Below are 23,450 nucleotides of genomic sequence, written 5' to 3'. Positions count from 1 at the left end.
AATAACAACACTGCCTTGGGCTTCATAATTTATCCACCAGGGTAGCAGCCCATGGTAACAGAGCAACCTCCTCATTACCCCCCAAAGGAAAGCAAGTGCCCCCACGTTATTAACGTGCTGCCAGAGCCCAGCAGCCTCTGGAGACAGGGGGCACACACAGCCTGAAAGGGAGGCAGCCAGAGAAAACACAGGGCCCAGCTGCAAACCTGGAGGGAAAGGGATGAGAGGGTTAAAACCTGCAGCCTTTCACTCCTTGTCATGCCAGAAGAGCCTTGGATAGCTCATGTTTTTGTTTGTGGTACCAGGGAGTAGAGAACTGCTGCTCACCCTTGGTAACTGAGCCCTGCTCCTGCTTGCTCCAGGTCACTGGAGAATAACTGGTGGTACCTGCTCATAATGAAGCCTAATAATTATTAGCCTCACCTGCATGGGCTGAGGAGCCCACAGACACCAACCCTTCCTCAGGATGGCCACACACCCAGGCCAAGTGGCAGCGAGCACATGCCCCAGCTGACAACCACAGTCTCAAATACTCCTCTGCCAGGCCTGACAGAGCAGCTCCCAAAGACCTGTCCACACCTAAATCACCCTGATGCCTTCTATTAGTGCTACTTTGCATTGCAAATAATCGATTTTAAATAAGGGGGCTGAAATCCAGCACATGCCACAGCAGCTTCAACAGCTAACCTGGCCCCAGAGATGCTGCATTTGCTTCCACATAGGTAAAGAAAACAGTTCATTTTAGGGGATAATGGCTGCAGCTTCAGCACAAACCCTGTGAGGTGATGCATAAGCCAAGCATGGGAGAAACTGTCTGGACACACATTATTCACTCATCAAACTGCTCAGTCCTGTGGTGCTGGGTCTCCTGGGCAGGACTGGCACTGTATTCAGCTGGGAAGGTAGTGAGGGAAAGGATCCACTGCAGCAGCCAGGCTGCAGCAATCCTCCCTCCCCTGCACCCACCAGGCATGCCCTTGGGAACACAGGACCCTGACCTCCCAGCAGAAATACTTACATTTGCCACAGCAGCAACCTGATGTTAAAAAAATAAAAAAAAGAAAGAAAGAAGAAGAAAAACAAAGCAGACAAGGCCCAAGCTTCAGAAAGACAAAGTGCTCTCTTCCTAATCCAGCAGTCTTATCTGATCAGTGCTCTGGCATTTCAATTTCCAGATAACCCAGCTTGGATGCTGCTCCTGGGGGGCACAGAGGAGCCACAGGCCAGCAGCTCCCAAACTGGGGCTGTGGCCAAGGTCCTTCATGTCACTCTGTGTTTAGGCAATTAAATAACCTCTCCTGCAAAGGGACAGCACTCAGTGGCTTCCCCAGCTGCAGGTTTGGATCTCACCACGCAGCAGATCACAGCTGCTCACCTCCACAAGGTCATGACAATCACGGTGTTTGAGCTGCTCTCCCGGATTTTTTTAGCTTCCTTTTGCCTGGCCAGGACCGCTGGCTTCGATCCCTTCCACCCCTGGAAGCCCAGCTGCAGAACAGGAGTTCCCTGTGCAGCTGGAACATCCATTCCTGGAGGAACATGCTGCTCCACAAGCAGCCCTGGGAAGCCCTGCATGGCTTGACCAAGAGATCACTGGAGAGCCCATCCAGGGACAGAAGAGCTGCAATGCTCTGGGGGAAGAAGCTTTCACATGTTTGAATTCCACTTGTTGGGAATGGATTATAGCTTACTCCTTGGCTTAACACCATTAAAAAGCCCCCAGCCAAAACTCTTCCTTCTTCCTAGTTCTTTTTAATCTTGGTTTTTATTAAGTCTATCACAACTCTCTTGTTGCTGCCTGGTGACCTTGGTAGCTCCAATGAAGGGCAAAATGATAAAGCTTTGTGACCAAGTCCACCAACACAGAAATATTTCACCTGAACCTATAGTGCTATTATTGCTCTTAAGTAGAACAGAGCTATTTAAAAAATAAAAAATACAAGCCCATACATGGTGACCTTGCAGAGCTGGAGTGCTCTCTGAGAGTCAGGAGAAGTGTATGCATCTGCAGCACCATTCATTACAGAAATCAAACCATTCCTCATCCAGCTTTCTTATCAAAACCTAGGATTCTAATGGTGCTGCTACCCCAGGGGTTGCCCCTGCATGGGATGATGTCTTGTTCCCACAGCATGGGGAGGCTGATTCAGGGGACTCCAAGAGGTGGGGAGGGTAAGGAAAAAGGTGAATCCAGCATCAGGCAGCTCCAGGGAGCACCTGCCAGGGCTTGGGCCAGGACAGCAGGATGCTGGACATCCACAGCACTCTGAATAAACAGAATAATCCTCCTCCTTTTGTTTCAGCTTCCACAAAACACCCAGCTGGAAAAGCACATGCCTAGGGAAATCCTGGTGAAAGCCCCATTGCAGAATGAATATTTGTTGAACCAGCAGTAGAGAGAGCTGACACAGGAGAACTTAACCTTGTCCTTGAAAAAACCCACCTCCCTCCTGTGCCTCAGTTTCCCCTTGTAGTGCTTCACAGCTATTTGAGTGCAACTGAGATGGGTGGAGGGCCCTGGGTGGGGTCTTCTGGAGGCAGAGAAGGTTTTGACAGAGTGTGGACCAGAGCAGGAGAGAACATTGGCACTTTTGATTAAGTTAAAAACTGCAGAATCCAACTCATTATTAATATAGCTTTACACCACTGCATGTTGTAAGGTGCTTTCTAAACCTGTCACTGCAATTTATCATGCTAGCAGTATAATAAAATACAGCTATAAAATTTTGGATTAAATGTTCAAGGTCAGTGGTGGACTTTCAGCTTCCCTATCTCTTCCTTGCTGCTTTAGCAGATGCTCTATTAAGCACTTACAAGCTCTGGGAGAAAGTTTTTTTAGGATAAAATATTTAGTTGTGGAGAATTTCCGGAATTAAATCTTCAGATAATTTGATCTTCACCAAACTATAAACCAGTAAATAACAAAGTTGGTTTCAGGTGGAGTCTTTTTCACCAAAAACACTCTCATTTTTCTTGTATTGGCAAAATGTGGCTCTCTGATGCTGTCTTTGTAAAATAGACAGACAGCAATTCCTTAATTTTAATGGAAATTTGGATGTGTTAGAGCAGCACCCTGGAGATTTTAGGGAGAGTTTTACAGCAGGGTATAGCAAGACTGAGACAAGACTCCACTGCAGCACATTCTGAATAAAAACAATGCATGGTGCTGATGCCATGAGCCTGAGCTTTTTATGTATTAAAGGGCAACAGAAGCAGCAGATATTTACACCTACAAGCTGCATACAAACATGCACAGCAGTCACAAAAGAGTGAAATTCCTCAAAATTACTAAAAAGGAGCTCAATGTCCCCTAGTGTAGCCCCAGCTATTGGAGCTGAGCAGCTGAAATGACTCTGCAGGAGGATCTGCTCTCTGAGCTCCCCTTGGATGATTCCTGCTATTCCATTATAAAGATGAAGGAAGCATTTGGTCACACACTCACCATTAAAAAAATTTTAAAAAAGAAAATGCAGATGCTGTGCTAGAATTAAATTGTTTTCTCTATTCTGGCACATGTGTCAGGAGGCTGGCTCATGGTTCAAGCTCTAACAGTTGGCCATGATAAAATATATTACTTCTTCCCACGATCCTTACCTGTCTTACAGCCTTACAGGAGACCATAAGGGCTACAAGAACATTACTGCTATTAAATTAGTGGCATCACTATTTCTTATTTTTAGTGTTTCCCCTGATGCTGAATAGGGCAACTAATTTACTAGCAAATTAATACTGCTTATCTTTTCTTTCCTGAGAGCTCCACTGCCTCCTGCTTTGGATAATGGCTATCCCCAGGGACACATCTGTGGCCTAGCCTGAAATGTGTCAGCCTTAAAAGTGGGACAAGAGCAGCTCAGTTGTGTGAACCTGGCACCACCACACAGCCCAAATCAGGAGGTGCAAAGGCCAAAGGCTTTTGGCTTTGCAATGAAACTGCTTCCTAAATAAAACTCATCCTTGTATGTGAGGCAAAACCTGGGGAATCTTGGTCTTGTGTTGGCACAGCAAGTAGTGCCCAAGAAGGCAGCTTGCAGAAAGAAGCCCTGCCCAGGGCATCTGGCAGCACGATGGGTACCCTGTGGAGCTCCACATTTTGGGACATTTGCTGTGTCCTCAGAGCCTGTTACCTGGGTGCTCAGGTGCAGCTGAAAGCACCTTTAGGGAAGGATGATGCCATGGCCCTTGGTCCCTTATAGAATCAGAGAATCATTAAGGTTGGAAAAGACCTCTAAGATCATTGATCAGATCCTTTTTCCTTTTTTTTTTTCCCCATACATCAAAGATTCTGCTCTGTAATACCTTTCTCATTTGAGATAAGAAATGAGGTCTTCACCCATGACAAGAAAAATAAGAAAAGTAGAAACATTGTAAAACAAATCCTTCTTTATCAGATTGATAGGGCTTCAGCCTGTGGGATTTGGTCAGGGAAAAGCAATGTTCCCTCATGCTCCTCACTCTCAAACCTCCCACTGTGCCCTCTGCAATTGGAAATGTGGAATTGCTGAACAGGAGCTCTCTGGCAAGAGCTACAAGTACCCCATCATAAAGTCCAGGCTATCCACTTTACTGCACAGTAATCTGTTTTACTACTGGTATTATAGTGACAGAATTGTTTTCTGCAACCTAGTTCAGATTAAGAAACTGGGGGGATAAGACACATTAACTTCTGTAATATATATTACCAGAGCCTCAGCTGGTATAAAACACCTTCCTGGGGGAATTCAGCAGAAAGTGAAGGGCAGAAACAGTCCTGGCTGCTGATTTTCAGTTTTAGTCTGAAAAACTAGAATTCCTTTGGTGCTACAAGCAAAGCCTCAGGTGGTCACTGTAAATCTGCATCCATGCTGTCAAAATCAACACAGTTTCTCCAGTGGAGATCTGGGTTAGTTCATGTATTTTCAGAAAATAAGTTTCATTTGCATTATTTATAAGATGTAAACACAAGCTCTGTTACAGTGTAAGCAGCACAGTCCAAAAATAAGTCCTTAGACCAATGAGAACAAGGAAACAAGGCAGTGTGTCAACAAAAGCTGTGGTCAGTGAAAACATTGGCCTCTGACAGGGCACTGGGCAGCTCCTGGGGCTGGAGGGAGCTGGGATGGGTCAGTCCTGTCAGGGATTTCCCTCCACAGCCCATCCCTGACAGCAGCAAATGCCCTGCTGTCCCCTCCAGCCCCCCCAGGGACATGTGCCTGATGCTTCGTGCAGGAGATGCTCAGTGGAATTGCATCACCTGCACCTTCACACAGCCTGAGCATTCTGCCCCACGTGGGAAAGGAAGGGAAGGGATGGACGTGCTGTGGCAGTAATTATCTGGTTTGGTAGCTCTGCTGGTTACTCAGGAGTATGTTGAAACCTCGATGTTTTTAGAATTTCTTGTTTTGGGAAGATTAGCAAAAATCCAGTGTTGACCTGTTCTCTAGCTTTTCAGCAGAGTAAATCAAACCTTGCATCCTCACAGTTCTAACTGTGCTGCCTCAGAGCAAAACCTGGCCAGCTCAGAGGAGCTGTCCTTTAGTGAGAATTTCCAAATCACTGGAATCCTCCATAAGCTACACCAGCTCTGGTGATAAATGCCCAGTCAATCAAAGCAGAGGTGTTAAATACACTCTCGGGCACTCGTGTTCCATTGACTCCACGCCTTGTCTGCAGCCACTGAGCCACCCAGCACCTCAGCTGGGGTCACAGGGAGGATCCAACAGGCATCATTCTGACTCCAGAGCAGAGGAGGGGAGGGCTGGTAACTGCACATAACTGAGCAGCTGCAAGGCAAGTGATTGCACAAAGGTACAGTCACCTGCAATTGGGTTGTATCATCCCCCACAGCACTGTGTAATAGCATTAGGGAGGGCAGAGTTAAAGCTCCTGCAAAAAGGCAGGAGATGTTCAGTTAATTGGGATAAAAGTCCAGTGCAACATCCCAGGTACAGAGCACACAGCACTGATTGGAGCACTTGGAGAGACAGAGAAGAAGGTGGGTTGGAAAAGGAGCAGCTGGAAGGAGGCAGAGGCAATCAGAGCAGTGTTTCACCTGCTCCAGCACCAGCTCATTGGCCATGAGCTGAACCCCAAGAGGCTCAAGCTCCCCATCTGAATCCCTGTGAGCAACTTGAGGTGCTGGCAGGGGCAGGGTTAATCTGCAGAGCTTGTTCCTCACTTGGTCATCATCAGGCACAAAGCATCTCTTCCATACCAAGGGAAAGGACAACATTTTTTCTTTGGAAAAAATGAAAAAAGAGCTGCCAACAATTCACAGAGGCATCCAGGGAGCCCACAGGTAAATACTTTGGCACATTTATTGCAGTTAAATGGGACATCCAATGGGACAAGTAGGGGATTTCTCTTTCTAAATCACTGCTTGGGTTCTGCCCTCTAAGTGCTCCATTTGTGGGTTCTTGTACAGGAGCTCAGCTTTTGCAGAGCTGTAGGACCAAGTCTGGGTTACAACAGGGTGGATTACCATAGGTTCTGACTCAAGCCTTGCTTCCACCTTACAAACTTTATTTTCAATACTAACTGTGCTTTTCAAAAAGTACTACAGTGCACTACTAAGGAAATAAAATAAAAAAAAAACTTTGTAAAAACAAAGATTATTTTCAGGATCTCTTTAATAGACAGGATAAATATTGATGAAGCCTCCTGCAATTGCAGAGTGTGGTTCCTGTCCACCTCCAGCTGAAGATTTAATCAGCCCATGTATTTCATTCAGTCATGAAAGTGATATTGAAATAATAAAAAAGAGCAAAGTTACATGCACTGCTTTACAACTGATAAGAACGACTGGCGATTTCATTGCTGTGATTATCAACTGCCACAATAAACAAGCAGCTATTTCATTTATTATTCTACTCCACATCCCCCTCTGGCTGGAACCCAGACCTAGTTATTTCACACCAGCCTATTCTCAGGGCTTTTCCCTTGATGCCCATAGAAAGTTTTCATAGGTAATCTTCTGATTTCTGGGTAGGAGCCCCTCAGGCTCCATATATGACTTGGCTGCCTAAACAAATATTTGGAAACACGATCAGAAAGTAAATCTGTGGATGGTGCCCGTGCAGATGGACACTGTGGCTGCTCTTCCTCTGCTCTGGCCCAGGGTGGGGATTTCTGGCACATTCCTGCTCCTACAGCCCACCAGGGTCACTCACCTGCACCGTACGTCGTGGCCAGCATGATGGAGGAGACCCACGCGATCTCGCTATAGGATGTGCCAAAGAAATCCTGGATTTCTTTGAAGAAGATGGCCAAGCCTTTGGGGAAGGCGTAGGCGAAGCCGATGGAAATGAAGGCGCCGAAAACCACCACCCACCCCCAGCCACCATCCGGCGGGCCGGGGGCTCGCCCTGCCTCGGCGGGGGCCGGCATGGCCGGGTGGGCTCACACTCCCCGGGGAGCCCTGGAATACAAAGGGTGGGGTTGGGGGGGTCAGTCCCGGGATGCTGCTCCCCTGGATCCCAGTTCTGAGATTCTGCACCTTTGGACCCCCAATCCCGGGATGCTGCTTCTCCAGACCCCAGTTCTGGAGTGCTGCTCCTCAAACATCCTGAGATGCTGCTCCCCTGGACCCCCAGTGCCAGGATGCTGCTCCTCCAGACGCCAGTTCTAAGATGCTACTCCCTTGGACCCCAGTTCTGATATTCTGCTCCCCTGGACCCCCAGTCCCGGGATGCTCCTCCCTTGGGCCCCCAGTCCTGAGATGCTGCTCCCCTGCACCCCTCGTCCCAGAATACTGCTCCCCACATCCGTAGTCCTGCGATTCTGCTCCCCTGGCCCCCAGTCCCGGGATGCCGCTCCTCTAGACCCCAGATCTGAGTTTCTGCTCCCCTGGCCCCCAGTCCCGGGTCCCCCCTGCCCTCCTGTCCCCGTCACCTCCGTCCAGGCGAGTCCCGTGTGCCGGGGCGCCCACCCGGAGCCGCCGCCGCTGTGCCGGGGCAGAAATGCCACGTGTAAGTGGGGAAAACCAGAAACTGCGGCTCCGAGCCGCTGCTCCGCCCCCCCGCTGCCTGCCGAGCCCCCGGGACACCTTGGGACATGGTGGGACACCTTGGGACACCGGTGGGACATGGTGGGACATTGGCAGGACCCACCTGCGGAGCGCTGCTCGGCCCGGCCCGGGGGACACGCTCCGAACCTCCCCGGCAGGCACATCCCTCACTCCAGCACCCTGTCCCCTCGTGTTCCATCACCAGCACCCCCCGCGGGCATTAATTAAACCACCCGCAGTTACTTAAATGCAAATTGTTCATTTTTACTTCCTCTGTGCTTCCACCTGCATCCCTCCTCTTTCCTGTGCTAAATCCTGGCTCCTTTCTCCTCCATTCCAAATAGTTTCCTGCTGTCCTGCCCCTGGACCACATCATCGTTATAAAAAATAAAAAAATAAAAAAAAGAGAGTGATTTTTTTACACGGGTGGATGCTGATAGGACAAGAGGGAACAGTTTTAAACTGCAAGAGGGGAGACCTAGATCAGATACTGGGAGAAAATTCTTCACTGTGAGCGTGACAGGGCATTGGCACAGGTTGCCCAGAGAACCTGTGGATGCCCCATCCTTGGAAGTGTTCAAGGACGGGGCTTGGAGCAACCTGGGATAGGGGAAGGTGGCAGGAGAGTTAGAACAGCAATCCAATTCAGAATTCTATGATTCCCTGATCACTGCAGACTTCTGGCCCCTGCTCACGCTCACCGGTTTGCTGTGTATTCTAGTTTTCACATGGAGCTCTGGTTGGGAAAACACGAAGCAGTGTTTGCTCTGGCTGGGAAGGTGCAGTTTCAGCACAGACCTTTTATCTTGGGCAACCTTGCCTCCCCCTGGCTGAGCTAACAGCCCCGTCCATGTCCCATTTTTCTACTTGCACCATGAAGCAACTGAGAGGGGGAAAAAATCAGGGCCTTACTCTGCTGTAATCTGGCACAGTTAATCTGGAGCTTTAAAATCTCCTCACAACACAACTGTAAGATGTTTTATTACTGCCATTTCTTTCTTCCTATAAAACTGAGTAAACTCAAAATGACCAGCAACCTTTACTCTCAGCATGATGATTTGGAGAGTTTTATTTCGGTACACCCTTTATGCTGTGAGGATACCAGCATTCAGCTGTCCCAGCAGCTACTTTCTGTGTTCTGTTAAAAATCAAAAATAAGATCAAAACAGAATAAACACACCTAAGACTGAACTTGGCACATCCTTAGCAGCAGCATGGAAGGTGGGAGGACAGACAGAAAGCCCAGGGAGCAGAGGAATGAAGAAGCAGGTACAACTTCAGCTGAGGAAGCTGCAACAACTCTCAGCTGGAAGATGAGAATTTCCTTCTCCAGAGCTCCTAAATTGTGTGTCATGCTAAAGAATGGCCCCAGCAGGGCACCTCTGGGTAAACTTCCACACAAACTCGTGGCAAACTCAGAACTAGAGCAGGAAACCAGTTGCAGCAGGTGATATTGGGGGCAAACAAATGATTTCTAAAGATGTCTAAATGTGGTAATTGTTTGCACTGCTGTTGCTGCTCTGAAGAGAAGCTCACAAGCAAAGCAGAACAGCCCGAGGGCAGAGGGTGGGACTGACACTGAAATCCTGGGCTCACTGGGTCAGAAAGGACCTCCTAGCAATTTGGGAGTCTTGGGCTCATCTCACAGCAGCTGCCTGTGCTCTCCCCTCCATGTCAGGACCTCTCCTGGGACCAGGCTCTGCTTTCTCATCCACTGACAGCAGACACTTCCTGGAGGGCAGGTTTTTTAATTTGCTGGCAAGCAGCAACAAAATTGATTAAAATTGCAAAATACCTTTTCAAATGACTCATTTCCCTATCACGGTATTCCATGTAAATAAGTGTCTGCCATTGTAATTCCCAGTGCTCTGCTCCAGAGCTGCTCAAATAAGAGTGGCATGCCAGGAAAAGGAGCAAAGCAGAATCTGAAACTCTTCCTCTCCCCCCACTGTCCAGCCTTCACAAAGATTGCTGTGACAGTTCCCAGGTCATCATTTTTTAATCAAATGAACTAACAGCTTTTACTTATTGAAGCCCAAGGATGATGAGCAACATTTAAAATCATAGAATCACAAAATGGCTTGGGAGGGCAGGGGACACATTCCACCTGACCAGGTTGTTCCAAGCCCCTTCCAACCTGGACTTGAACATTTCTAGGGGAGAGGCAGACACAGTTTCCCTGGGCAACATATGCCAGGGCCTCACTTCACCCATATATATGGATAAATTCCCCCCAAAAAAGTGACTAATGAGGACAACTTGAGTGTTTTTTCTTGTCTTGGGAAAAGAAAAAAAAGAAGATTGGGGAAAAACCCCTGGGCCCCCTAAAGAATCAAAAACATTTCTATTCATTTTCAGTGAACCACTTGGGTATTTGGAAATAATTTTATTCAATGCCTTTTATGCAAAGTAGTTTGTAGCAGCCAAAGGTAAGAGCTGCATTTCTATAACTCCAACAGAGTTTTCCCTTCATTGAATCTTTGCAAGTCAATTAAAGTCTTTAGAAACTGCTTCCACATTAAATATGTGGAATATAAAAAAATATAAAAAAATCCATACCTAGCTCTGCTGCTTGGAAACAGCATCTGGTAAATGCCAAAAGAGGTACCTCTGCACTTCTTTAAAGGGCCTTGAGTGGCACACCCCATTTCTTAAAACTGATCTATTGTCATGTTCCATTTGATCATAAAATGCAGCAGCAGTGAAATCCCATCCATAACCACAGTTAAAATGGAGCTCCTGAATTAATGGATGAGAATATAGGCAGCAATTTTCTGCAAAACCAAAGGGCTGGACCCATGTGATATCATCACTAGAAGATGAGAATTCCCTTCTCCAGAAATGTTAAATTGGGTGCCATTCTAAAGAACATCCCCTGCAGTTGCCTTGTGTGACCTGTCTTAGGAGGGAGACATCCCAGTCCTCAAAAACCAGGCCCATTTATTAATGTTCCTAATAAAATTCTGAACTTTTTCCAAGGGATCAACCCATACAGACACAGAGTAATACTTCAGAGATTTCAAGTCACCAGAATTCTTGGCTCTGGACTCCAACCAATGCCACCACAAAAGACTGGTTGTGGGACAAAGCATCTCTTCCCTTCCCAGTGAGCACAGTCACCCTTGTACCTTGTGCTCTCCCCACCACTGGGCATGACCAGGCTGATAAAACACATTCCTCAGGGTTTAGCCACAAGACTCCAGCATTCAGGGATTTACCACTAATATTTTCATGCCTGGGTTTTTAATTAAAGGGAGCCTAACTCTGGCTGGTGGCTCCTGAGCAGCAGGAGGGGTGCAGGCAGCACCTGAGCAGCATGTTCCAAGTGGCATCAGACATGGCCAGTCCACATCCCCTGACATCTCTGTGGCTGTTTGGAGGGGGGGAACTTTAATTTCCATGCAGCCTCTTTGCTGCTGTGTGAGAGGTTCTGCTGCAGACAGAGCCACCAGCCCCTCACCCCCTGCACCTGGGGAGGGGGTGACACTGCCCAGAGCCAAGTGACATCAGTGCTGCCACCAAAACCACTGGGGACACTGGCAGAGCCCTCCTGGCTTCGTTTTTCACTGAGTAACATGGTTTACAAGGGGGTCAAGGAGAGGTCAAAATAGAAAGTTATGAAATGTCAAACTTGCATTTTGCTAAACCCCGGTATTAATAGCATGAAGTGCAGACAGGCAGACAGATTCATGACATGAAATAAGTTTCTCCAGAGCCAGGAAACCTCTCAGACAGCCCCAACCCTGTGTCTGTGCCATCAAACCATCAGCTAGGTGCATGAAGCATCACTGCAGGATGTGCTGGTTTCCTGGAGAAAACAGAATAAACCAAGCAGTAACATCACTTCTTCTGTTTTTCCCCTTGTTGCAGGAGTTTAATCAGCAGCTCAAACCAAAACATTCTTGATGGCAAAAAGATGGTGACAATTAATCTAGATCTAATAACTGGAATGTTTTCACTGGGGAATTAAAACAAATTAGTCTTTTGCTATTGCATCTTTGTCTCATTTACATTTTAATCCCAGAAGGATCTTCCTCTGTTATATTTGGAAAATGACTGCATAGAAAGGGAAAAAACAACATGGTTGAAGAGCTCAGAGATGCATCAAGAATTTAGCTATTAACTTTTATGGTAGAAGTCTGGTTATGGCAAGTCCTAAATGGCTGAAAATGAGGAGAAATACTGTGTTTTTTTCCAAACACTGCTGAATGCAGAGCCTAAAGGCATTTAAGACTGTGCACACAAAGACAGGCAAACAAACAGCTGGGGCAGGAGGTTGTGTTGAAGGTGTAATTACACATTAGCCAGAGCACAGCAGGTCACTCTTTCATTTGTACTGAAAGTAAAGGGGACTCCACTGGTGACAGTGTGTGCAGAGGGAAACTTCTGCCTTCCCCACCCTGTGGCTCTCCAGCTCCAGGCTCAAGCCTTGTGCTGTGAGGTTTTACTACAGGATAACGAATCCATACATTTTTGGTCAAGGTAAGCACATAATGAATAAAGACTCTGTAGTGTTGCCAAAGTAGAATCAGTGTGGCACCAAACTTATCCCAGCCTGTCTTACTCACCTAGCCTGCCTCTGATTTCTGGTGGAAATATTGTGAGGGTTTCCTTACTCCCTTCAGTGAAGAGGAACCAGGTTAGCAAAGATCTGCAGCTTAGAGTGCCAAAACTAATCTGATGAATTGTGACACATCTGGCCCCTCCACAGGCATGGCCCTCAGCAGCTGTGGCACATCTGGGTCCAGAAAACCTCTGCTGTCTCCAGCCCACTTCCAAGTAAACCCTCAAGCAGCTGTCAACAGGGCAGAAAAAGGATCAGCTGCCTCAAGAGTACTTCATCAAGCTGGAGAGCTTTAGACCTCATTAAACCCTCATGATGTTTGAGAGAGATGTTGCAGGATCACCATGAAGAGCGATTCCCACTCCAGAGCAGCACAAACCTGCACAATGTTGACTGATCCTGAGCTGAGGGTCAGTGCCCTGGGGACAGGGGGATGTCACAGCACTTTCCAAGTAGTCTCTGGAACATCACTGTTTGCAGATCATAGTACTCCTAGCCATTACATAATGCAGGCAATTTCCAAAAAAATTAACCCCACCTCACCCAAGTTTTGAGATAATGGAGAGGTATTCAATTATAAGTACAGAAAAATATCATCAAGAAACAGCTGGGGCTTTGGTATGGGTTTTGGCTGCCCACCAAATAAAATTGTGACAAGTGATTGTAACTCCATGAGGTATCTCCTCTAGACATGAGTTTCCCCAAGAAATATCTCTCTAGGGCTGCAGTGTTTAGGGCTGCTGTTTGCTGCATGGTTGTAGAACACCTTTGATCTGCTTCAAGGACAAGGAATGGTCCAAGCAGTTTCAGCTGGCACCACACAATGCTTGTCACCAGCGAGGCTCTGGGCACTGTGAGAAGCAGGACAACAGAACCAAGTCTGCAGCTCCTTGGAACAAAACCAGCTCCTCCTGGTGGGGTGGAGGAAAGCCAGGAAGTTCTTTATTACCCTTCAGATTCAGTAAAAAGCTGGGATATGGAAACAAGAGACAGAAATAAAGCTGGAAGGAGCTGAGAGCACACATCACAGGGTGCAGAGAGCTGTGTGTAACATCCCTGTGCCCTTAACAGGACGTGATGCAACCACAGGATTGCTGGGGGTAAACTCAGCCAGGCTCCTGGGCCTGAATTCTCTCTGGTGCTTTGCCCTTCTGGCTGACCATTGTCCAGAAGATCAAGCATTAACTTCCAAGGTCTGACAAAGAGAGTTCTTGAGGAACTTGCTGAACTTCTGACACTGTACATTCCTGTTACCCCACAAGAACAGAAGGAGGAGGCTTTTTGGTCCAAGTGTAGTGTTTACTCCAGCCTGCTGTGATCCCAGGCTTACAGACTGACCTTCCCAAGAGCCCCCCAACTTCCACAGAAATGACTCCTTGTCAGGCATGCTTCAAAGGGGGATCCAGGTAAAGGAATGGAGTTTACAGGGCACTCCATTACTTCCCATTCCTGAAGACCTTTGGGGAAGCCCCCTTTCCCAAAATGCTTGAGGCTGAGATTTGCCAGGCTTCTAGTGCTACCATTCAGCAGGTCAAACTCAGCAGCTGAAAGATGAAATCCTGGCTCCACTAAAGGTGATGACAAGATACCTGATGACTTCAGTGCAGCCCAGGCTTTACCCAAAAATTATATTCAATGTTTGTTGAAGCTTTTCATTTTTTTTTTCTATTTACTCTTGTGCAGGCTGTCCTAAACAGCTGTTTTATATATAGATAGCTGCAGCTTTTCTGAAAATGCACAATAAAAGCTGGGGGTTGAAGGGATCCCCTGCATTTCTTCAACCACTCTGGCCAGGCCTTGTTGGTGCTTTCCTCCTTCCTCAAACACAGCATGCAGCTTCACTGGATGCCACAGAATTGCTGTAGGCTTATGCTGCTATAGCTGAAAGGTAGATCAAACTGAGTATTCAATTACTTATGCACTCAAAGGTATTTATTCCCTGAGATGAAACTCTTAAATCTGTTATTATTGCCATTCCCTCTTCTATTACTATTAGCATGCTGCTGCTTTCAGATCTATGAGATGTCAACACCAGTTACTGGCAGCAAAACTGAAAGATGAGAACATGACAGGGAAATGTTCAGAATTATGAATCATGTGCAAAAACAGATGAGACACTTGATCTTCCTTAATTCTAGAAGAGTACACAGGGATTTTTCCTTCAGATTTATATTTTTCCAAGATCTATTTCAGATGCTGCAGTGATTTAAAAGCTGAGTGAAGTGAAAAGCAGCAGGTACTGTCTGGGGGACAAACCCTCAGAGAGGAAAGGTGCTCTTGGAGCAATGAACACAGATGTTTGTGAAAGGGACAGGACCCCCTACCAGTTCTTGGCCCAAAGTCTGAGTGGATATAAATGCAATGCTGAAAAGGAAAGTCAACTTCATTCACAGCATCTCAAGTTTTCCTGCTTGTGTTCCACCCTTCCTTCTGTTACAGGTGGCATCTGGGAAACTCAGGCACTTGCACACACAGCTGTAGTTTATAATAACAGCTCTGCAGCAAAATGGTGTCATAAAAGTCTGTATTTAAGGATGGGAAGATCAGTGGTGAAGCCACAAGTCTGGTACAGTAATAGCTGCTTCCTCCATCAATACTGTAGCCAGAAGCTCCCTTGCTGTCCTCTCTTTCCATCCAAATGTCAAGGGCCCTCGCTCAGGCAATGTGGAGAAAGCCAGAAATCCCCAGAAACACTCTGAGACATGTTCAGTGTCTGGTGCTCAGTTTCAGACATCCAGCTTCCAAAGGGCCCTGAGCAGCCACCCTAAGGAAATGAACCTCTAAATGAATCTTTCTTCAGTCTCTCCCTCTGTCAGCCCTTCTCAGCTCCTGACACAAAACCACCAGAGCCAAACAGCAGCCAGAGGATACACAGCCACTGTTTCAAGGGGAAGTCAGTGTTCAGTAGAGCTGCTGATTTATTCCCCCTGGAAGTGAACCCTTCTGTCCATCTGCAGTAGAGAGTACAGCCCAAAGAGCCCAGGGAATCTGACTCACTGATCCACTCCAGCCAGACCTGAAAAGGCTCTTTCTGCAAGCAGCTCATCCCTCACACCTCTCTAGTCACACACATCTCCTTTCACCTTAATCCATCCCACACCAACACCTTTCTTTATTGCCATGTAAAACCAGTTCCTAAAGTACACAGTGTACTGTGACAGTGTGCCTTCTGCACACAGGGTGTATCCCTGATCCTTGCAATGAGGGACCCAGGAAGCCTCCAAACCACCCTGTCCTGAAGGCAAGAGGGTACCAAGAAGATCCTTCCAAAGGAAGGATCTACCAAGAAGATCTACAAAATTTTTTGTAATAATCTTCCCCAAAGAGTGTCAGTGACTTTTTTTAGGAAGAATACAGGTTTGGGTAGATGTGAGGCTGCTCACACTTGGGTGGCTATTCTTGAGTTCCTAAGAGTTAATCCTTTTACCTTTCACCCTTGCAAAACCAGCTCAGAACCGCCAGGATCTGCTAAGAGCCCAGGAATAACTGCACCTCACAGGCATCAGCAGCCTAAACCAGATGATCTCTACTAACCATTAACAGCAAGATTAACCAGCTACTCAGATCAAAGTGGCAGACTGATAACCTGGAGACATCCCCCAGGGAACACCCATTTGATGATTTCATTATAAAGATAGTAAATACCTTCCCACAACAGCAATTTTTGCATCCAAGGTACAGGTACCCAGTGAACATTTTAATTTGAAGAAACTGGTGAATGTATTTGTTCTTTTAGGAAGATTCTGCAGAGAAAAGTCTAAAACATCATCCCTTACTTATTTGAAGCAAGATTTTAGCAACAGATTTAGGGAAAAGTATATTTTAATGCTGTCTCAAGATATGCATGCACATATTCCATGTCTGTACATCAGCAAATCTTGGGGTTTGAGTTTCAGTGGCTTCTCTGCAATCATGAGTACAAGTTACACATTTTGGTTTCAAAAGGAGAGACAAGAATAGGAACAGAACAAAAGACCAAGTATACTGAAATAACTGCCCAAACTCACATAATTCCAAGCCTCCCCTCTCCCATGCATAGCAAGGATTTCTGATGAAAAAAATAATTGATGACTTCATAAATGTTGGCAATAAAAAACTCAGCACTACTGGTTTTCTCAGTTTTCTCACTTCTCACGAAAACAGAAAGCCAGACTTAGAGTTAGCACTTTCCAGGAACTTTCTCAAAGAAATACATTCTCCCCTTTTGGTGTAGAGATCAGATATTCTCTTTCCAAAGGAAGACACAGCCTTGCTTCACTTACCTCCTCCGTAGGTGGTAGCACACATGATGGATGTTGTCCAGGCAATCTGGCTGTAGGAGATGTTGAAAACAGCCTGGATCTCTTTAAAGTAGATTGTGAAAGCTTTAGGAAAGGTAAATGCAAACCCAATTGAGATGGAGGCTCCAAACACCACTGCCCAGCCCCATCCACCATCGGGGGGGACATAGCCCAGGTCTGAAAGGACTGGAGGAGCCATGGTCAGGGCAGATTCCAGAGCAAACCCTGCTTCCCGGTGTCCTGCAGAGCAGAGGAGATGTGTGTTGTACAGAATTATCATAACATGTGGTCAGGCATCATTTTAAAACACATTAAAATAATTTAGAGGTACAGAGAATCACCCACTCTTGAAGCCTTAATCCTTTTTCTGCCTTTTAACAGTTCTATTGTTCAATTCTAACACAATCAAGATCACCCTTCCCTCTCCAATAACCCTGTCCAGCTCTTCCACTTGTATTTTAAATACATACCCTCAAAATACTCCTATGGCCTCCATGTCCAGGAACAGATCTCAGTCCCAGATGAAGTCAGTGCCTCCACTTTCTGTTCTCCACCTAATCCAGCCTGTGGCTCTGTGTCCCACCTTGGGAGATGGCTTCTGGAGGTTACTCCTGTCACAGTCCCCCTGGAGAGGACCCAGCGCTGTGGCTGCACCTTTTTTAGGGTGAATCCTTCATTGTGTGCTTTTCAGAAGTGGGTGGAAGTCCTTATGATTTCAGGTTATTCCTGATTAAAAGAATAATCCCCATGATGTAAGCAGCAGGTGAACAGCCCCACAGTGGCCCCAGCTCCCCTGTTCTGCAGGGGGACAGGGCTCTTTCAGCTGTTGCTTTCCTCAAACCAACAACCACACTGAGAAACTGCTTGCAAAGGGGCTGAAGTTCCTTCCTACTTATGGGCAGCAATTCCATTCCTGCCTGATGCCTGCCAGGTTACCAGATTATGCTCAGGAACAACACAGATCAAAGAGGGCATTCACTTTTTTGCATTCTTCCCATTTTCCCTGGTCATTAAAATAAAATGAGGATAAAAAGAAAAATAAGTAAACCATACATGTCTTTTCTGAGAATCTTTCAGATACATCAGGGATGAGTTTTGGAATCCCTTTGCAAAATAGTCAGACCTCCACTGAAAACTTTTAGTCCTCTCCTGAAAAATAATTTTTGATTTTTGTTCTTGTCATAGCCTTTCTTCACTGTCTTTTTTTTTTTCTTTTTTTTACTAGAGACCAAGACCATTCATCTCCATTTATTTTTAATTGAAGGAAATTTATGTAAGCTCATGTTCAGTGCTCTAAAGGCATCAGTGCTGGTTCTGGAGGTCCTCAAAGGGTGAGAGGTTACACTGGAAGAGCATCAGACACACCTCACATCCTCACCCTGATCCCTGGGCATCCACTCACAGCTTCTGTGGAGTCATGGTCAGTTCCAGTCTAACAGGACAGAGACTGCTCCACACACAGCTCCAGATCTGAGCCACTGAGACCCACGAGAGGATTCACTGCCACTCCCACAGAATCACAGAATGGTTTGGGCTGGAAGGGACCTTAAAGATCACCCAGCTCCAGCCCCTTTTCAAGGATTTCACTGGAACATGAGAGGAACTCGACTGTAACTAGAAATATCTCAGGGCTTCCTGAGATTTCCTTGCTGTTTCAAGAGATGCCCAAGTCTTTTACAATAACATGATAAATAATAAGGAAAATACCATGTTACACTATGAGGGATGCTCTGTTTTGATTTCAGGATCAAGCAAAACTGTACTTATGAAGTTTCTCTTGCTCTGATATTAGGTAATAAAGTGGTCTGATAGATATTCATGAAACATTATTTTTCCCTTACAGGTATCCACAGTATATGGAACATTCTGATGGAGAGTCTGTTATACCCCATCAACTAAGTCTTCCTGTAAAAAAAATAATTTTCTTTTAGAATTACATCAACCATACTTTATGTTGGGTGGGATTTTAAAAGGAAAACCCAAGTTAAAAAGTAATAAAAAGTAATAATAAAATATAAATTAATGAAATATAAAATAATAAAATATAATTAAATAAATAAAAAGTGGTGATGTTGGAATGCCTGTTGAAGTTTAAGAGATCTTATTACTAATCAAATTGCATTTCATTGCACTGCTTCTTTCATTTATGGTTATTCTACTCAGTTTAGGCCATCAAAATATTATGGATAATACCAAGCTCCCAAAACTACTGACATATACTAGTGGTTCTGAAATTAGGCAAAATAAAACTGATTAAGGGGTGGTTAGAGTGAGGACACATTTCTTTATTTAACATTATTTTTGGTATTCACAATCTACCAAAATTTAGGATATGCAAAATTCTGAGGCTCCTCAAATTCAATTTTTTTTGGTAGTCCTTTAAGAAGGTTGAGCCTGAACTTTCTATATAGGATTAAAAAGAAAAGCTATTTTTTTATTGTCAATTCTAAAACTATAACCAATTTTATACCACCTTTAGAAGTCTTGCGTGATGAATATAGTTGTACATTTAATTAGATCTTTTGTTTAATGAGAGATATATTGAGAAGACATTAGCATAAAATGAGATTATGGCATCAGATCATTGTCCAGCTTTCCTACATCAAGGCAAATTAATAGAGAAAACCAAAGAGAGGAACCAAAGTTAAATGAAAATGTACTGTACAGTCAAAAATAAAAATCACACCAACTGACTCTTACTTCCTCAACTGTAAAACAAGGCTTCCAGAGGATTTAGGGGAAACCAATTTTGGGATTATAAAATTTGGGATTATTTTTAGAGGGTTTAATACCCTGAGCAATTAGCAGGCAGTGATGTGATACAGTCCCAGTCTCCTGTGGTTTGTGAGACATCAGCACTAAGGAGGGTCCAGGACCATTCTCCCATGGGCATTACCCCTTCTGTTACCACCCTCTCAACCACAACTTCATAGTTTTAAAGCATGAGTTGTCTTTGTCTGCTCTCTCATTTTATCCCTCTTTCCTTTTTGTGAAGTTAAAAGTCTGGATTGTGCCATTTCTCCACTTACCACTCCCCCTAGGCTTCCTGCTTAATTCCTGTTAGTTTATTTAGACTTATTCTTTAGACAGGTATTCTGGATCTTTTCAACACTATACTTCAATCCTCTTCAGGAATGGCAGGCTACTAACAACTTGGAAATAAAGGAATTCCAGATCTCTTTCACAATCAAAGCCCTTACATCTCAATCCAGTTGATATTTACCATCTTCTTTCCTTGATTTATTGAACTACTGTCTTTTGGAACTGGCACATACAATCACAATCTTCATCCTGTAACCCAGATCAGCTGGGGACTACTCTTGCATTGTACAATTATTTTTCTACACCACTCATTTTATTTGGTTGGGGCTGGGTTTTTTTCGCTAAATGAGAGCACCATGAAAAATCAAACCTGAATCTAATGAAGCTTCTCCTGTTGATCCAAGGGCTCCATGGGGCCAAGATTCCCTCAACCCAGGCATGCCAGCACACACAAACACTCACTGACCGCTGTCCGAGGGGCCGCTCCCTGTGCGGCCGAGGCAGGCACCGCTCCGGCTCCCATCCCTTGGGAATGCCCAATCCTGCCCCCACTGCAGCCATCTGCTCGCTTTTAAAGCCATCTGCTGACCCCATGGCCCACCCCAGACACAGCTGAGATCAAAGGTTGAGATCAGAGGCTCTACTCTCAGAGGTAAAGCCTTCCTGTAGCTTGGAACACCAGCTGAACACCCAAATGTATCTCACATTAACTCCTCTTGGTCACCCTTCATCTGCCCTGGAAAAAAATCCAGGGCAAACTCTCCATTCGCTGTGCTTGGAATGCTGGCATGTCTCAGCTCCTTGTGAGTGTTGATAAATTATTTGTCAGATATCACTTTTCCTTGTACATATTAACTTATTCTTGCCTTGCAATGTGTTTTTGCAGGCGCTGCTCCCACTCTCATCCAGGGAAATTTGCATTGGGAAGTTTTTGCCTATCCTGGTACAGGCATCCTCTTCTTCCTCTTCTTCTGCCTGAAGTTCTCCTGCTTGACTTCTGGGTCACCCAAAATCCTGTGTCAGATTGATTTCACTCAAGGAATGAAGGAGTTGACAAGCCACAACAACACTTATCAAGGAGTAAATGTCACCCTGGAGTGAGGGAAAAGACACAGAAAATTCCTGAATATTTTACAGTAACCAAGCAATTGACTTGGAGTATTAAACAAGCAATGTCCACTACATGAGTCCATGCTTTGTAAAGGTTAACATAACCCAATTTCAGTAGGAATGTTTCCACCAGACTTATGTTGCAAATCCTCATTTGGGGGATTTAGAACATTCCCCTGCCGCGTTTATAATCTCAACGCTGCAATGCACTACTGAAGCACAAAAAAAATTCAAAAAAAACTGATTTTATGTGAGCCAGGGAAATGTTTTCATCCAATCTGAGTAGAAAATTCATCAGAAAGGTAAATGGAGAAAGAAAAACGATTCATCCAAGTTAACTTTGCCAGTCAGCATCACCTGTAACCCGTATTTCCTGCCCTGTAGCCACATGCAGTCATCCACACTCCTCCATATGGCCCCAGCAGAAATATCTTCCTTGCAAGAAATGCCCAAACTCACACACAAGTTCCCAGTTTGCATTAGCACAAAATGCTGCAAATGGTGCTCTCCCATCCAGCTCAGATGTTCTTCTCACACCACAGGACAAACAATCCCCATTTACGAAGATTTTCTACCAGGCAGTTGTAACAGCTTGATAAAAAAGTCTCCAGTGGTCAAAAGACAGCAAGACAAATTCTGGGGAGAAATCTATTGAGGGTTATTAAACACAGAGATGCCACCTCTGGCACTGCAGGTGGCAAATTGCTGGAACTTGGGGAATGCTGACAGGCAGCTCCATGCTTGTGTCCTCAGGCACCCACCATTAGTTCAGAGTCAGGGAGAGAATTCCAATTGCACGTTCCTTGGGCTGATCCATCTTGTGGCCCAGCTCTTTCTGCCTCACCAGTCATGGCTCCTACCAGTTATGCTCTCTGAAAATGTTTTACAGCCAGAAAGACAACAAGCATATCTGGTGCTTTTTCTGTCTTCTAAAACAAGTAAATCCTTAAAGGCAGTTATAGGTGCTGTGGGGATTCATCACAGATTGTTGGAGGTGCATGTAGTTCTCTGTGCTCCACCCCATGGGAGGGCACCAGGAGCTGCCTGTTGAGGAGAATGCAACCACACCAGACCTAGAGTTCATGGGAGTCACTTATTCCTAAAGCTGCAGTGTTGGAAGAATGCTATTGTAAAAAAGAATGGCATTGCAAGAGTTTAAATTCCTTTAGACTTTCAGAATAAACTTCCAAAGAGGTACTTTCTATTTTGCTTGTGGATACTTAACAGTGCCCTTGGCTCTGAGCCAATTTAGACTGGTGCTTTACCAAATCAAAATATGGATTTGCCTTTGTTAGATACTGTCCCTCCTTCCATCTCTGTGTTAACAGTAATTGCCTAATTTATAAATGTTTTTGCTGATAGTTACTGGGCTGTGACTATTTCTAGTGCACTTCAGACATAATAGCAATTCATACCATTGAGAGAGTGCTCTCCAAAATCACTTTGGAAAATCTTGGACACGCCCCTTGCAGCTGAGATGGACAAAAGCAGCAGAAATTCTCCTTTTCTATTTCTTTGGCCTGTGAAAAATTGAAACTTGAATGACTAATCCAATGGCTCTTTCTTCTTAACACTTCCTCTCCATTTATTAGTTTTGATATAAAACGTGGTATAACTTTTACTTGAGAAAAATAAAATGTAAATTTGCAGAGTAAAGACAATTTCAACACTTCATTTATTGGCTGGTGCAGAAGGTTAATTTGATATTCACCAAATATTACTGCCCCTGAGCCTCTCAGAAGCTACAAATAAATCTGTTACTGAAGGAATATGAACTGAATCAAAATAGAAGGGTTTAAGGTAATTCAGAATTTATCTGCAAATCTTTTTCTGCAACTGATGTGTCACATACCATCTTGACTTCAAAATAATTTCATAACTGAGTTTATAGATAATCAACAATTAGATATGTATTATTAAATAAAAGGATCAAAAGCTGTCATGAAGTGAGCATACAGTTCACAGTTCTTACACTTGGGCTGGACATTGCCACTTCTGTGTGACAGCAAGGGCTGCAAAGCAGAGTTCATGTGCAGATCTAAGGAGACACGGGAGCACAGAGGGCATTCCTTAAATAGATCTATTTGGTACCATTTTGGTTGATGTTTTACAGGTATTGTTACGTTGCTGGCACTCAGTGACATTTTAAGGTCTAAATACGCACATACCATGTGCAAATTGTGGAGCTGACCTGTTAACAGACAGCAGCTTGAGGTTATTTGGGCACAACCTCCAGTCCTGTTACCCTGGCATGGCTTTGGGACCAGGCTGTGCCCTGGATCACAGCCACAGAAGGAGGGAGGGAAGAGAAGAAAGCTGTGACACACTTGCATCAATTTACAGAGATGTCCTTCCATGCTGGGAAGGGCTCCCCATCACCCAGGTACTACAAAGAGGAGAGCATCATGCTTTACCTATTTCTCTTTTGTTCCTGTTCAGGCAGATCTAGTGTTCCTTCTTCACTCAAATCCTG

The 23,450-nt window shown here is 45.2% G+C and overlaps 1 protein-coding gene across 4 annotated transcripts in view; it reads right to left on the bottom strand.

Moving 5' to 3' along the window:
- The window catches only part of LOC107210308 (monocarboxylate transporter 2-like), a 37,368-nt gene extending 16,657 nt beyond the window's left edge, over positions 1 to 20,711 (bottom strand). Inside the window, exons 1-3 of one of the 4 annotated variants that reach the window (XM_015640970.3) lie at positions 20,334 to 20,419; positions 17,296 to 17,551; positions 16,808 to 17,065 (exon numbers count right to left, since the gene is read on the bottom strand). In XM_015640970.3, the coding sequence (XP_015496456.1) occupies positions 16,808 to 17,024 (217 nt within the window). In that variant the 5' untranslated portion in view covers positions 17,025 to 17,065; positions 17,296 to 17,551; positions 20,334 to 20,419. Of the gene's footprint in view, positions 1 to 7,145; positions 7,394 to 7,866; positions 8,353 to 16,807; positions 17,066 to 17,295; positions 17,552 to 20,237; positions 20,254 to 20,333 lie in introns of those variants that run through there. The other 3 variants (XM_015640972.3, XM_015640969.3, XM_015640973.3) reach the window with 3 other exon arrangements.
- Between the last annotated feature and the right edge of the window lie 2,739 nt (positions 20,712 to 23,450).

Source organism: Parus major, chromosome 12 (assembly GCF_001522545.3).
Source record: "Parus major isolate Abel chromosome 12, Parus_major1.1, whole genome shotgun sequence".
In the NCBI taxonomy this organism is placed as follows: domain Eukaryota; kingdom Metazoa; phylum Chordata; class Aves; order Passeriformes; family Paridae; genus Parus; species Parus major.
Note: the sequence above shows the minus strand (reverse complement) of the source record. Positions and strands in the feature narration are given on the sequence as shown.